Here is a 16,942-nt window from a genome sequence, read left to right on the forward strand (position 1 = left end):
AAGTCTTCAAAAACGTGTATTTCGTTGGATAAAAGCACATAACGCGTGTAAAAGTCGTAGTACTTGAATATGTTGATTAATATGGCCCGATCTACGATGTGGTGGCTCTCATCATCGTTTAACCCGACTTTGTCCGGATCGCGTATCTTGACATACACTTGTTTCTTGTGTACAAGGGTTGAAAGGTGAAACTCCACCACACGGGAAACATGAACTTGTGTAAAAATGTTTTGACATGAAAAATAGTATTTAAAACAAGCCGATCTACGTATGTACAAGTGGTATATTCGTAGGACCGGGTGTCGAGAAAATCACGTTTTTATAAAAATGGGTAAGATATGAATAAGTATGATTTTCTATAAACTACAAGTGTAGAAACACTTGTACATAAAAGATCCGACAAAATATTGAGTTTTTACAAAAGTTGTCGGGAAGTTGTGAAGAGTGATTGTTTCTAAAAACGGGATTTTTACAAGACTAAGTTATTATATGAATAGATCCACTAATATAAAGTGATCTACAAAACGACTCTTGGAAAAATTACAAGTTCATGTAGTAATACGACCTCGCAAAATAATCTACAATTTGAAGTGTTAAAACTTGTTTAGCATGTTGGAAAATTGTTTCGGTTGATTTGATAAATTGTTGAGATGTTTTTGTAAAAGAAAATGATACGCTTGAAAGCGTGGCCACCTCCAGTTACAGGGGAAACTCTGGCAAAATTTTCTAAAAATCTAACACTTAGAATATTTACAAGTGTTGGAATTATTTTTGAAGTATTTACAAAATATATTTCGCCATGACTTTATTAAATATTCGGAGGTGGGATTTTCACAAAAATAAACGTGATAAATATTTATTCAATAAATATATTTTTCACAACACTGTTTATGATTATTTTGTGAAAATGTATAAATATTATTTTTAGAGTAAAAATAATATTTACAAACTTTGTCGAACTCAAAATAATACAAACGCTTATACGACAAGCATAAAAGTTACAACGGTAATTTCTATTACCACCTAATCATTAAAACGTAACTTACGCTTTACGCAGAAATATTCATCGACACGTATGTTGTCAACGTATTATTTTGGAAAAGAATTATGTAAAGAAAATATATTATTTTTGAGAAAAATAATTATATTTTGGAATAAGAAATAAAATATATTAAGTGGGACTTAATGAGATAATATGAATACACATGTATTTAAATCCCCCATCCTTGGGAAGGAAAGTAAAATACCAAGTATACACACGAAGCGGTTGTCTAACTGTTTCCCAAAAAAATATAATCTATGAAGCTAAAGCACGGCCATCCGTCTAATAGAATTAGCACATGTAGGTCGTTGCACAGCACTTGGATATTGGATTGCTTGATTTTGTGACGCGCTCACTGTGAGTTCATGTCCCCCTTTTCTCTTAACTGTTTTCAGTTTTATAAACTGCGGGGGTGAAATACATGTTACAATGATTATGGATATGTTATACACGGTATGGTTAGCATAAGGAGGGTTGTTACTTAGATCATGTGAATGGGTAGGCGGAAACTTGAGGTCATTAATCCTCAGGGTAGGACCGAGGGGCAGGAGCGGTAGATCTATTTGGGTGTAGCGAGCCCAGTCCCAGGTCCAGCAGAACGGACCTTGGGATGACTTTGTTCCCGACGCATAAATTTGCTAGGTTTGAGCCTTCCTACTTGCATTTACACATATCAATGGCCTTGCAAACCATTGGTGATCTCTCTTTTTCCTTATTTGCTACATACCAGGGTTTTTGATAAAGATAAAGGTTTATTTACTCATTTTTCGCATGAACTCGCTCAACATTATTGTTGATTTTTCAACTTACATGTATTTCAGGGAATTAAGGATCTGGCACGGTTTAGCAGGATTTCCCGCTGCATTTAGATTCAGAGTCATCCGGGGTTCAAGGCTCATGGCTCTTTCCTGGACAAGCCATGGCCCCTGAACCATGTTTATTTGTTTGCATTATGGTAGTAGTTGTACTGTTTAAGACAAGTAATGGTTGTTGGGTGTTTACCCATTTAGACAATGTTTGACAATTTTATTTTCTATGGATGACTTTGCATGATTTTAAATTCATATAGCTTGTTATGGTTAAGCTATGGTATTAAGAAGTCACACCAAATTAACCACGCTTCCGCAAAGCCAGGGTGTGACAGCTTGGTATCAGAGCTCTGATCATAGCGAACTAGGGTTCATTTTGAGTCTAGACTATGATCACTAGGGCTCTCACGAAAATATTTTTCTGCATACCACTTAAGTCCAGATCCAAAACTTTTTATAAACAAATGTTGAGCATATTTTATGATTTATTAGGCTCAGTCTGGGAGGCTGAGGCTCGGTCTGGGAGGTCGAGGCTCGATCCAATCGATCGAGGTAGTTGTCTAGTGGGACTAGGGAGTCAGTCTGGGAGGCTGGGAAAAGTTGGCTAGTGGGACTAGGAAGGACAGTCTGGGAGGCTGGGAGGCTAGTGGGACTAGGAAGGACAGTCTGGGAGGCTGGGAGGCTAGTGGGACTAGGAGGAATATGTGATTACTATGTGGTAACTTGTGTGATTACCTGATTTACTGATATTTGTACATACTTATGATTGTATTACAGACTCATGGATACCTCAGATACAGGAGATTCGGACACTACTGGACCCCGACCCATGGAGTCAGACGAGAGTATGTCATCAGAGCACGAGGTGCACACCTCGGATTATACCAGTACAGACGACGACGACTTTCAGCCATTCGCGCTACCTGACGGCGTCGATGAGCCCATCGTTGGTGGTCCTGCTGCGGATCTTCCTCTCGCTGTGATTCCCGCCCCGATTCCTCTTGCATCCTACCCAGCTTATGAGCTTATGCTTGATGCCGAGGCTGGTGACGATATTGATCTTTTCGATGATGAGCTATACGAGGACGAGGATCCTGACCCAGCTCTTTTGCCCGCTGGCGGTCTTTTGATGATCGCCGATGCTCCTGCCGGAGACTCGCCTGTTCATTCTCCAGCTCCAGACTCCTTTGAGTCTGTGGCATCTGCTCCATCACATGTGGCGAGCACGCAGCTTTTCGTTCATGACTCGGATCCTGACCAGGCGTCATCTGCCGCCCCTATGCCGAGCTTTGTTTTTGAGCATGACGATATCGAGGATTCTGACCCTGTATTTCCTCCTGGATTCGATCCAGACCGTGATATTGAGTTCGTTCATATGGACCAGCCTGTAGAGGACCCCGTTGACCCTGCCGACCCTTTTGATCCTATCGATCCGGACTTTGACTTCGATATGGCGTTTGACGATCCCGAGCCTGCAGTAGCTCCAGAGCAGGCCGCTGCTTTCGATCCCGCACATGAGCATGGTTTGGCGCATGCTGATGTTCCTGTTGATCCTATTTTGGCGGGTCAGCCACTTGGCGATTTTCCTGTTGATGATATACCTTTGTTAGATGCTGACCATGTTGTTGATCCTCTTGTTGACCCTCTGATCGCTGACATTCCAGTTGACCCTCATGTCGATCATATTGATCCTGTCGTTGCTCACGTTGATCCTGTTGTTGCTCACGTTGATCCTGTTTTAGCTCCTGTTGATCCCTTACCTATTGAGCCCGAGCATGCTCTGTTTGCAGAGCACATGGATCCCCCTGACGAGGAGGCTCAGCACGGTTGGATACCGGCTGACGAGGATGTTCCGCCGCTTCCTCCTCACCGCATGGATGCTCACCATCCTGAGTTCTCGTTTCAGATTCCTTCTGTCATACCTCCAGCGGGGCCTGGAGAGGGCTCTTCCGCCCATCCATTTGGCCATGTACCGATGCCATTACCTGTCATGCCTCAGATAGCATCCATCCCATCTTCTGTTGCACCTATCGATCTTACCAGCACGCCATTACTTTGGTCCTCTTCCTCACCCATGCCACCCACAGATCCATACCACCCATTTCATTTGGGCCATACTATTGAGGATCTTTTGATGTCATTTGTACACCAGCATGATTCCCATTCTCAGCGTTTGCAGGAGCTCGAGAGAGCTCAGATGCCTCCTTATCCATATCTTGGTCCGTCATCCTCATCTGCTCAGCCATTTCGGTCTTTTCCTCCTGACATTGTTGCTCGACTTTCGATCCTAGAGCAGCAGATTGCATCCGTGATCCGCACCCAGCAGGCCTTGGAGGAGGATTGGCTTCTCTTTCGCCGCCTACATTATCCTCCACCACCACCACCATTCTAGAGATCATCGACGTTACCAGGGTAGACACCGGTGAGACAGCCGCGATTGTTATGCACAGCTTTTGAAGACCATTTGACTACACAGATTTTTGTTGATACATGTGATGTATTGATTGTATGTAACACTGATATGATGTATTTTGTACAGGGGTGATGTAACCCCTATGTGATTGATGGATGTACTAACACACTTACTATGCATATGGTCTTGATATATATGCAATCGCCGCATTCTCATCATATCTGATTTACTTGATTGATTATTTTTATATTTGGACATGGGATGTTGGACATGGGATGTTGTGTGTGATATATTGATAACATGAGATGTTATATGCTATTACTATTACTATATACGTATGATTTCTATGGCCTAATCGACGTACGCATCTTTAGAGAATGGCACCAAGACGTCAACCGCAGCCGATGCCCACGACTCAAGAAGAACTGCAAGGAATCATTGCTGCCGCGATTGCTCAGTATGCTGCATCGCAGGGAGGACCCAGCTGGAGTAGCTCCAACGGCAATGGCAACCAGAATCCCACTCATGGTAACCCTAAGTCTTTACGACGTACCATGGTCTAATCGGATTCCTGTAACGATTGCTAATACAGTTCCTATGTTGAAACGAATGTGCAGGGTGCACCTTCAAGCAGTTTCTGGACTGTAAGCCCACAAACTTCGACGGCACGGGCGGTGCTGTTGCCTTCGTTCGTTGGGCAGAGAAGACTGATTCCACCATCCGTATGAGCAAATGTGCGATCGACCAGCAGGTCACTTACATTTCAGGGCTGTTTCTAGATGGAGCCCTATCTTGGTGGAACCTTCAAGTGCAAACTCTAGGCGAAGCTGCCGCCTACGCCCTGTCTTGGGCCGAATTGAAAGAGCTTATGCGGAAGAAGTACTGCTCTCGCGCGGAGATTCAAAAGCTTGAAACTAAGTTCTGGCACTTAAAGATGGAAGGGTCGAAGATAGCGGAATATGTTCAGAGATTCCACGATCTGTCTCACGTGGTACCTTATATGGTAACACCCGAGTTTAAGAGGGTTGAGCGCTTCATCTGGGGATTGGCCCCTCAGATAATCAGTATGGTGACTTCTTCCAAACCCGCAACCATCACAGAAGCCATCGATCTGAGTGTGGCTTTAACTGAGGAAGCGATTCGGTTAAACAAGTTCGATGAGATTGAACCCAAGAGAAAGGAGACTCATGTGGAGTCATCTAGTGGTAATAAGCGGGAGTTTTCAAGTTTCAAGCAAAGCACCGGGACGGTGGTCAAGAAGGGAGAAGCGAATGCACCAGCTCAAGATTCAGTTGGTGGTGGAAAGAAGAGCAGGGGATACATGGGTGCACAGCCCAAGTGCAACTCATGTCAAAAACATCACTCCGGTCGTTGTGGGTTGAAAGTTTGTGAAGCATGTGGAAAGGTTGGCCACCTGAAGGAGACTTGTTGGGCAAATGCTGGCCGGGGAGGTCAGGGAGGAAATGGAAATAGAAATACCCGTGGTGGTAATGGGAACCGCCCACAAGGAAATCAAGGAGGAAATGGAAACCGTGCTAACCAAGCAGGCACCGTGAACCGAAACCAGGGAAACCACCAGGCTGGGAACAATGGTGGAAACGGGCAGAGGCCCGGGTGTTTTAATTGTGGAGATCAAGGGCACTTCAAGAGGAACTGCCCGGAATTGACCCAAGCTCGTGGAAGAGTTTTCAACATGGAGGCCAGGGAAGCGCGCCAGGATCCCAATGTTGTTACTGGTACGTTCCCTGTAAACCAACGCTATGCGTCTGTTTTGTTTGATACTGGTGCCGATTATAGCTTCGTATCGCTAGAATTTAAGAACATGCTTGGTTTAGCCGCTAGTAAGTTAGATATTCCTTATTCGATCGAGCTAGCTAATGGGAAGTTAGTAGAAGCCAATGAAGTGATTAGAGGTTGTGTAATCGAGTTAGGAGAGCGTGAGTTTGCTCTCGATCTACTACCAGTCCAGTTAGGAAGCTTCGACGTGGTAGTAGGGATGGATTGGTTAGCAAGTAACAAGGCGGAGATTGTTTGTCACGAGAAGATTATCCGTATTTCGACCGACGATGGTGAGACCATTGTTGTTCATGGAGAGAAGCGTGAGACGCCGTTGCGGATTATCAGCTGTCTGAAAGCAAGGAAGTGTCTGAAGAAAGGATGTGTTGCTTTTCTAGCACACATCGTGGATAAAAAGGCTGCTGAGCCGAAGATCGAAGACATCCCTGTCGTAAGGGAATATCCGGAAGTCTTTCCTGAAGACTTGCCAGGCTTGCCGCCTCAGAGGCAAGTGGAATTTCGCATCGACTTAGTTCCAGGCGCCGCGCCTGTGGCTAAGGCACCTTATAGACTTGCCCCGTCTGAGATGCAAGAGCTATCAACACAACTTCAAGAGTTGTTAGATAAGGGTTTTATCCGACCAAGCTTCTCGCCTTGGGGAGCTCCAGTTTTGTTTGTCAAGAAGAAGGATGGTAGTTTCCGTATGTGCATTGACTACAGAGAATTGAACAAGCTGACGATCAAGAATAGGTATCCTTTGCCAAGGATTGATGATCTGTTCGACCAACTTCAAGGTTCAAGTTTCTACTCAAAGATCGATCTTCGATCTGGATATCATCAGCTTCGGATACAGGAGGAAAGTATCCCGAAGACAGCCTTCAGAACTCGTTATGGGCACTACGAGTTCCTTGTCATGCCGTTTGGTTTAACAAACGCACCTGCAGTGTTCATGGATTTGATGAACCGAGTTTGTAAGCCGTACCTGGATAAGTTCGTGATTGTGTTCATCGACGACATCTTGATCTACTCAAAGACGAAGGCAGAACACGAGCAACACCTCAGAACTATTTTAGAGCTACTGAAGAAGGAGCAGTTGTATGCCAAATTCTCTAAGTGTGAGTTTTGGCTGAGAGACGTGCAATTCCTTGGGCACGTGGTAAATGAAAGTGGAATTCATGTGGATCCAACCAAGATCGAGGCGATCAAGAACTGGGAAGCGCCAAAGACGCCAACCGAGATCCGGCAATTCTTGGGTTTGGCTGGTTATTATCGAAGATTTATTGAGGATTTTTCAAAGATCGCTCAGCCATTGACGCTCCTCACGCAAAAGGATAAAAAGTTTGATTGGGGAATCAAACAGGATGAAGCATTTCAGTTGTTGAAGGATAAGCTTTGCAACGCGCCAATCTTAGCTCTACCGGAAGGTACCGACGATTTTGTGGTATACTGCGACGCTTCGCGTCAAGGATTGGGTTGTGTGTTGATGCAACGTCAAAAGGTTATCGCCTACGCATCACGCCAACTAAAAGTGCATGAGAAGAACTATACCACGCATGATTTGGAGCTAGGCGCAGTGGTTTTTGCTTTGAAGATTTGGAGACACTACCTTTACGGTACGAAGTGTACGATCTTTACAGATCACAAAAGCCTCCAGCATATATTCAACCAGAAGGAGTTGAATATGAGGCAAAGGCGATGGGTTGAGTTGTTGAACGATTACGACTGCGAGATCAAGTATCATCCGGGGAAGGCGAATGTGGTCGCCGATGCCCTAAGTCGCAAGGAGAGAATCAAGCCCATAAGGGTTAGGGCTATGGAAATGATTATCCAAACCGATCTTTCCTCACGCATTCGAGCAGCGCAAAAAGAAGCTCTCAGGGAGGGAAACCTTGAGAAAGAATATCTCCGTGGGATGGAGAAGATATTGGTTCCAAACAAGGAAGGAACGTTATGTTTTGAGAAAAGGATTTGGGTTCCTTTGTTTGGTGATTTAAGAGAAGTTATTTTTGATGAAGCTCACAAGTCACGGTACTCTATCCACCCGGGAGCGGATAAGTTGTACCAAGATCTTAAGGATTATTATTGGTGGCCTAGGATGAAAGGCGATGTTGCTATCTACGTGAGCCAATGTTTGACTTGCGCTAAAGTTAAGGCAGAATACCAGAAGCCTTCGGGACTTCTGCAGCAACCGAAAATTCCCCAGTGGAAGTGGGAAGAAATATCCATGGATTTTGTTACAAAGTTGCCAAGAACGCCTAAAGGCCATGACACTATCTGGGTGATAGTGGATCGCTTGACGAAATCAGCACATTTCTTGCCTATCCGTGAAAAGGATCATACAAGCAAATTGGCTGAAATTTACATGAGAGAAATTGTCACTCGCCATGGAGTACCCCTCTCGATTATTTCTGATAGAGATGGAAGGTTCGTATCGAGGATATGGCAATCCTTCCAGGAAGCTTTTGGTTCGAAGCTGAATATGAGCACCGCGTTTCACCCGCAGACCGACGGCCAAAGTGAGCGGACGATTCAGACGTTGGAAGACATGCTGAGAGCATGTGTGATGGATTTAGGCGGTAGCTGGGATAAGCATTTACCCCTGGTTGAGTTTTCATACAACAACAGCTACCACACCAGTATTGGTGCCGCGCCATTCGAAGCTTTATATGGACGCAAGTGCAGGTCGCCGCTCTGTTGGTCTGACGCAGGTGATAGACAATTGGTAGGTCCCGATGTAGTTCAGGAAACTACAGATAAGATCGCGCAAATCCGAGATCGCATTAGCGCGGCTCGTGATCGCCAGAAGACCTATGCAGATCTGAAAAGGAAACCTCAAGAGTTCGAGGTTGGGGATATGGTTTTGTTGAAGGTATCACCCTGGAAGGGTGTAGCACGCTTTGGGAAGCGTGGGAAGTTGAATCCACGCTACATTGGTCCTTTCAAGGTTTTGAAGAAAATTGGAACAGTAGCATACAAGTTGGATCTACCTGCCGAGCTGAATAACGTTCACGATACATTTCATGTATCCAATCTAAAGAGGAGTCCAACTCAAGTTAACGTTGCCATTCCTACCGACGAGATTCATATTGACGACACGCTCCACTTCATTGAAGAACCAGTTGAGGTCACGGATTGGAAAGTTAACAAGACCCGCCGGAGCAGTGTCAAGCTCGTCAAAGTTCGCTGGAATGCTAGACATGGTCCTGAATTCACCTGGGAGCGTGAAGACCGAATGAAAGAGAAATACCCCCACCTGTTTCCTAAGAACCTTACTTCTTCAAGCAGAACCTAAATTTCGGGACGAAATTTATTTAACGGGGGGAGAATGTGACAACCCTCTCAAAACCAGGTATCCGTACGACTTAATTAATTATTAATTGATGCCAAATTACTGTGCTTTACTGAGTTTGCTGATAAACTGCTACTTGATTGTTGGTACTTGTACATATCTGCATCATACTTTGATATACCTGTCACTACACTACTTAATTGCTGAACCTTAGTGACAAACATGATGCACAAAAGCACAGTAGCACTAAACGGAAACACAGTGAACATGCTGATATAGCCAGCATCAGGCAAACGCTGCCTCTAAAGGCCTGAATGAGCCAGAATTATTTTACTACACCCATAGTGTGTGTAGGGATACAAGGGTTGTATGATTACGTCTCTAGGAATAAGATATAGAGATTTGGATGTGCCTAAAACATACTTTAAGCACGAAACACAGCACTTTTATCAACACACTAGCTTCTAGCTAATTAATAAAGTGCCAAAATATGGGGAATTATTCCCGACACTTTGCAGAATAAATTGTGTCGCTAAAAATATTATTTATGACGCTTAACGGATATCTTAAGCACTTTAACGGATTACTATCCGACCGAACAACCGGACAATACCCGGAACATAAAAATATTGCCAAAATTAATATTGGTATTTTTCTGGGCCAGTTAGGGTCCCTGAATACCCTAACACCCGCTTCTAATGCATTAAACAACTAACGAGGTTAGTACCTTAAAGTAACGCACTTAACCAAACTGAACCGTAACTGAACGATTGAAAACGAACCGAGCACCATTACATCCTAAAGGAATCGGCCAACTAGTGGGACCCGGGGAGTACACCTTTATTATTTTATATTGGATTGCACGAGGATCGAGACGACTTTCTCTATAAATACCTCACTACCTCTCACACACACAAACACACACTTCACCTCACCACCACTCCCTCTCCCTCTCCCTCCTCTCGGCCGAGATCACCACCACCCCCACATCCGTTTTTCGGTTCAAGTCTTGACATTCCAAGGGTATACAAGTGTCGGTGGTTACGTACAACGGAGCTCGGAACAAACGGAACGCGGAGGACCTCTACCGTTTGCTATTATCCACGCAGTTTTCGCCATAGATCTTCCCTAGCCCCGAGCTAGAGGTATAACGTTTAAAACTCATTATTAATCGTGTCTAAAGTGGTTAAAAGGATTTTTGATGGTTGAATGTCGGTAACCCGCTTAATGAAACTTTAAAGTCTTCAAAAACGTGTATTTCGTTGGATAAAAGCACATAACGCGTGTAAAAGTCGTAGTACTTGAATATGTTGATTAATATGGCCCGATCTACGATGTGGTGGCTCTCATCATCGTTTAACCCGACTTTGTCCGGATCGCGTATCTTGACATACACTTGTTTCTTGTGTACAAGGGTTGAAAGGTGAAACTCCACCACACGGGAAACATGAACTTGTGTAAAAATGTTTTGACATGAAAAATAGTATTTAAAACAAGCCGATCTACGTATGTACAAGTGGTATATTCGTAGGACCGGGTGTCGAGAAAATCACGTTTTTATAAAAATGGGTAAGATATGAATAAGTATGATTTTCTATAAACTACAAGTGTAGAAACACTTGTACATAAAAGATCCGACAAAATATTGAGTTTTTACAAAAGTTGTCGGGAAGTTGTGAAGAGTGATTGTTTCTAAAAACGGGATTTTTACAAGACTAAGTTATTATATGAATAGATCCACTAATATAAAGTGATCTACAAAACGACTCTTGGAAAAATTACAAGTTCATGTAGTAATACGACCTCGCAAAATAATCTACAATTTGAAGTGTTAAAACTTGTTTAGCATGTTGGAAAATTGTTTCGGTTGATTTGATAAATTGTTGAGATGTTTTTGTAAAAGAAAATGATACGCTTGAAAGCGTGGCCACCTCCAGTTACAGGGGAAACTCTGGCAAAATTTTCTAAAAATCTAACACTTAGAATATTTACAAGTGTTGGAATTATTTTTGAAGTATTTACAAAATATATTTCGCCATGACTTTATTAAATATTCGGAGGTGGGATTTTCACAAAAATAAACGTGATAAATATTTATTCAATAAATATATTTTTCACAACACTGTTTATGATTATTTTGTGAAAATGTATAAATATTATTTTTAGAGTAAAAATAATATTTACAAACTTTGTCGAACTCAAAATAATACAAACGCTTATATGACAAGCATAAAAGTTACAACGGTAATTTCTATTACCACCTAATCATTAAAACGTAACTTACGCTTTACGCAGAAATATTCATCGACACGTATGTTGTCAACGTATTATTTTGGAAAAGAATTATGTAAAGAAAATATATTATTTTTGAGAAAAATAATTATATTTTGGAATAAGAAATAAAATATATTAAGTGGGACTTAATGAGATAATATGAATACACATGTATTTAAATCCCCCATCCTTGGGAAGGAAAGTAAAATACCAAGTATACACACGAAGCGGTTGTCTAACTGTTTCCCAAAAAAAAATATAATCTATGAAGCTAAAGCACGGCCATCCGTCTAATAGAATTAGCACATGTAGGTCGTTGCACAGCACTTGGATATTGGATTGCTTGATTTTGTGACGCGCTCACTGTGAGTTCATGTCCCCCTTTTCTCTTAACTGTTTTCAGTTTTATAAACTGCGGGGGTGAAATACATGTTACAATGATTATGGATATGTTATACACGGTATGGTTAGCATAAGGAGGGTTGTTACTTAGATCATGTGAATGGGTAGGCGGAAACTTGAGGTCATTAATCCTCAGGGTAGGACCGAGGGGCAGGAGCGGTAGATCTATTTGGGTGTAGCGAGCCCAGTCCCAGGTCCAGCAGAACGGACCTTGGGATGACTTTGTTCCCGACGCATAAATTTGCTAGGTTTGAGCCTTCCTACTTGCATTTACACATATCAATGGCCTTGCAAACCATTGGTGATCTCTCTTTTTCCTTATTTGCTACATACCAGGGTTTTTGATAAAGATAAAGGTTTATTTACTCATTTTTCGCATGAACTCGCTCAACATTATTGTTGATTTTTCAACTTACATGTATTTCAGGGAATTAAGGATCTGGCACGGTTTAGCAGGATTTCCCGCTGCATTTAGATTCAGAGTCATCCGGGGTTCAAGGCTCATGGCTCTTTCCTGGACAAGCCATGGCCCCTGAACCATGTTTATTTGTTTGCATTATGGTAGTAGTTGTACTGTTTAAGACAAGTAATGGTTGTTGGGTGTTTACCCATTTAGACAATGTTTGACAATTTTATTTTCTATGGATGACTTTGCATGATTTTAAATTCATATAGCTTGTTATGGTTAAGCTATGGTATTAAGAAGTCACACCAAATTAACCACGCTTCCGCAAAGCCAGGGTGTGACACATTACACATATCAATAGTATACGAATCCAGCCGCACAGGAGACCCAATTTTTGAAGCCAGCATGCTTAAACCATCATCAGAATACGCCACTAGAGGGACGTCATGCAATTTCACCCAAACTGCAACCTTTTTAGACTCTTCTTTTTTAAGGGAGTTTGTAGGGGACCAAATGTTGAGAAACATAGGTTTGTTGCGGATCATCCAAGGACCCCCTTCAAGAACAGCGTCCATTCCCTTTCTATCTTCAAACTTGAAGAAAAAGAACCCATTTGAATTCATCATCGTTTTCAGAAGACCATGTTTCTTCCAATTTGTTCTCACAAAATATTCAACAACTGGATATGCAATTCTATCCCCCAGGAAATAACCATAAAGAGTGTTAGCTAACCTGTTGTTAACCTAGCGAACAGAATCAATCGGTAGCACTACATCCACACCATCCAATGAGGCATCTGAGTTTAGCGTTTGAAAATTGACTTTCGGAACTTGCTTAGCCGCATCATTGGCCTTCCTAGCGCTTTCATCCTCACTTTGATTCTGATTTGGATTACCAACCCGCTTAGGACCTCTCTGCTCTACCTGTTTGTTTAGTATCACATCAGCATACAAATGTTGTTGGACTCGAGCATTATCACCCTGTTCCTGCTTTTCATGTTATTTTCTTCTAGTACCTAAATATCTGATACTTTTTCAATAAAGCAACTTTAGTGTAACAGGGAAATTTTTCGTCACATACGTCGCTCAATGTCTGGGACGATGATCCGTGACGACACCTTGGGCGTTACCCACGAACCCTACCAAGGGGGCGTTGCCCGTTGATTCATGAAATTACAATAGTCTTGGACAAGTGTGTACTCTACACCAATGTGTATTGTAGTTTCTCATTTGGTATTGAAGTAAATCCAATTACCCAAAACAGCTTGATAACACTAAAATCAAGCTACATATAATTATCTATACAAGTAACATGATTGCTCTCTATATCACTGAGAAGCATTGAACTCCAGTTTTATATACATGTGGTTAGTGGTGGATTCAAGATTTTTCCGTTAGCAATTAGTCAAGTCAAAACGGGTCATGTCATAATGCACTGGGTACAAAAAGTACATTAAAATGGTAGAAAAAAATCATTTAAATTGCTACCTAATTAAAAATCAGCGGAAAATGGAACCAAATCAAGTTGATGACTTGCTGCTTGATGTTCAATTCTTATTCGAACAATTAAACATAGTTGTTACTTGTTATTTGCCAGAATATATGCATGTTTAGAACCAAGGAACAAATGTTCAGATTCAGTTTTTAACATTTTAATGTATGTTTTCTGCAGTTAGAAATAGTCAGGGCAAGAAGCACTTTTCAAATCCAATCTTTGGCAAGAACATTCAACCTTTAATAATCATTTTAATATCTTGTGCAACAATCAGAAGAAGTTTTCAGCTAAGATTTAGGTTGGATTAACAAAGTGGGGGCCCAATTTTTCTCCAATACAAAATTGATAGTAATGGGCTATTGAGTTGGATAAGTAGACTTGAATTCACTTTCTCGTAATCCGCGCTAACCAACTTCTTATAGCCCATGATGTATCTAAATACTAATAAAAGACTTCAAAGTAATGACAAAAAAAATTCTAAGTAATGTCACATGTTATTTTCTCTTTCTGTTATAATTTTATATATATTTTACTTAAAAATATATTTTGATCCTTATTATTATTATTATATAGGGTGAGGATCAAATAGGAAGTTTATTGTTGGTGCATATGTCTGTCGATTTCGTCTTGTATCGAGTCTTGTATCTAGATAGGATAATCCAGAGCTCGGTAGTCAATAAAATAGGATTTTAGGGTTGTTGGACCAGTTTTCACGAACTGGCAGAGCCAGTTCATACAAAGTGGCCACTTCCCACGAACTGGTCAGTGGCAGTTTCGTGGGGACTGGATCTCCTATAAATATGAGAGCTCATGTCTTCATTTGTAACTTTGGATTCCAGTAGCGAAGCTCTGCCGAGGTGTCTCCAGCCCGTGTATCTTTGTCAAATCAATACAAGAGACAGTTAAATTGATACTAAGTGTATATCAAGCTGAATGAAGATCAAATCAATGAATTCCGCCTCTGATTTGGTCAAGAAATCTTCTGATCGACTCGTTTAGGTCGAACAACAATCCTACAAGTGGTATCAGAGCTCAGGAGGAGGAGTTCTTACCATTTCAGCTTGTTTTCACCGAAAATTCTCACTTCTACTCATTCTTTTACACTTTTTCATCAAATTAACCAAGATTTTACGGATAAAATGGATTGATTTTGTAATATAACACGCGAAATACGGTTTTAATCAATCCTTGAACATATTAGACTCTAATTCGACCTAAATCTTGATCAATTGTGTCAAAAACATATCCGATCGTGTGACATCAGCATCATTTCGCACGAGTTGCTTGTCAGTTCGCTTGAAAAATAGTTCAATTCGCACGAATTAGACACATCAGGTCGTGCGGAGTGATTAAAAAACTACCAGGTCGTTTGAAAGTTAAAACCAGGTCGTACGAGGTGAGAATAATTCAGGTCGCATGATTTGACATTATTCAGGTCACACGGTTTGAAAATATTCAGGTAGCTTGAGTTTGTTGCTTCAGTCTGCAGCTACTGCATCATTAATAACTTTCAGCTGTCATCACGTGATAAAGTAATCTGATTGTTTGTCACTTCCCGTTGAAAAAAACTATCCCCGGGGTGTGGAACGATATTGGCAAGATGGATAAAGTATTAGACAAAGCGGGAATTAGCCTTTCCCAGAACTTAGTTATGGATAACGGAGTTTGGAAGTGGATTTCAGCGTCCGAAGTGGGGTTTTCGGTCAAGCAAGTGCGTTCGGATTTAGAAAGTTGTCGTGTGGAGAACCCAGTGATTGATCCAGCCATCATATGGAACAGCTGGGCCCCGGCAAAAGGAAACATCCTACTGTGGCGGGCTCTTCTCGGTCGCATCGCTTCAAAGGAGGGTTTGGTCCGTAGGGGGATATCGTTGCCGGATGTTGTTTGTCCGAGGTGCGGTCTTGACACGGAAAGTGCAGATCATATTTTTATCAAATGTCTTTGGGCTAGAAGCATCTGGTGGAATGTTCTGACTTGGTTGCGGATTCGCTTTCCGACTCAATGTGATTCGCTTGTCGATTTAGTAAAGTATGTTAAAGATTGCCCGGGAAGCGCCAGGTGGAAGCGGTTAGTGTCTACGGTCGTTATTGCTACGGTTTGGAGAATTTGGAGCGCTAGAAACTCCAAAGTGTTTGAGGACCTTTTCATTCCTATCATGAAGACCGTTGAATTCATCAAAGAAGATGCGTTTCTTTGGGTTAGTAATAGAGCGAAGAATATGGAGCCTTCTTGGGGGAAATGGATGATGTTTGACGTAGTAGACCTGATGTAATAGTAGTTTGGGTTGTTTGTTTGGTGGGTTTGTTCTTTTTTGTTTTGTCTTTGTTTGTTTTTTGTTTCCCCAGTTTCTTGCTGGCTCTTTATATTTATATATAAAGCGATTTGCCGTTAAAAAAAAAACAGATCCACTAACATGTTTGGTCCAATCAGCAATTAATTCGCATCAATTTTGTCGGCTAATGATATAATAAATCGGTTCAATCAGCATTTGATTTGTGTTGTTGGCTCATGACTGCAGTTTGCATGTGTTGTTGAAGCCCAATTCTTTTATCGGTCCAATTAAATGCTTTTTGAGTGAAGAAGCACATTGATTCTTAAGCTACATATTTATAGTTTCTCGAAATTGGCAGCCCATGTGTTCACTTATTTGAGTTTGTCAGCATTGATTATGGACTGCATGTGACATTTGAAATGAAGGCCCAATAGAATTCATTGAAGAATTGCATGAGATTAACGGCCAAATGAAATTGAATTGAGATTTAGAGTTGTCGGCCATCACTTGAAATCCCGTGTAAACATTAATTGATAAAGTCAGTGTTCTCGGACTAATCAATTTGAAATTTCAATCGCATATTTTGACATCACATCATGTCGTTTGAAAGTTGACCCAGGTCATTTGGAGATTACTCATATCATGTGAACTATTACCCAGTTCGCACGGATTGGAGTTCAGATTGTTCAAAGGTTCATCAATTCGCATGAAGTCAGACCCAGTTCGTGTGAGTTCAAGTCAGGTCGTGTGAAACTTAACCCAGTT

General features: G+C 41.7%; 1 protein-coding gene across 1 annotated transcript; it reads left to right on the plus strand.

Annotated features, from left to right (window-relative positions):
• Positions 1–15,505: 15,505 nt before the first annotated feature.
• LOC110944465 lies at positions 15,506–16,177 on the plus strand. Its single transcript, XM_022186130.1, has one exon. It carries the CDS (start codon positions 15,506–15,508, stop codon positions 16,175–16,177), a length of 672 nt encoding a protein of 223 aa, XP_022041822.1.
• Positions 16,178–16,942: the final 765 nt, after the last annotated feature.

Source organism: Helianthus annuus, chromosome 6 (genome assembly GCF_002127325.2).
Source record: "Helianthus annuus cultivar XRQ/B chromosome 6, HanXRQr2.0-SUNRISE, whole genome shotgun sequence".
NCBI lineage: Eukaryota > Viridiplantae > Streptophyta > Magnoliopsida > Asterales > Asteraceae > Helianthus > Helianthus annuus.

Bases quoted from the DNA above. Each gene is read 5' to 3' on its own strand.
- LOC110944465 (XM_022186130.1), top strand. From the start codon at position 15,506: ATGGATAAAGTATTAGACAAAGCGGGAATTAGCCTTTCCCAGAACTTA.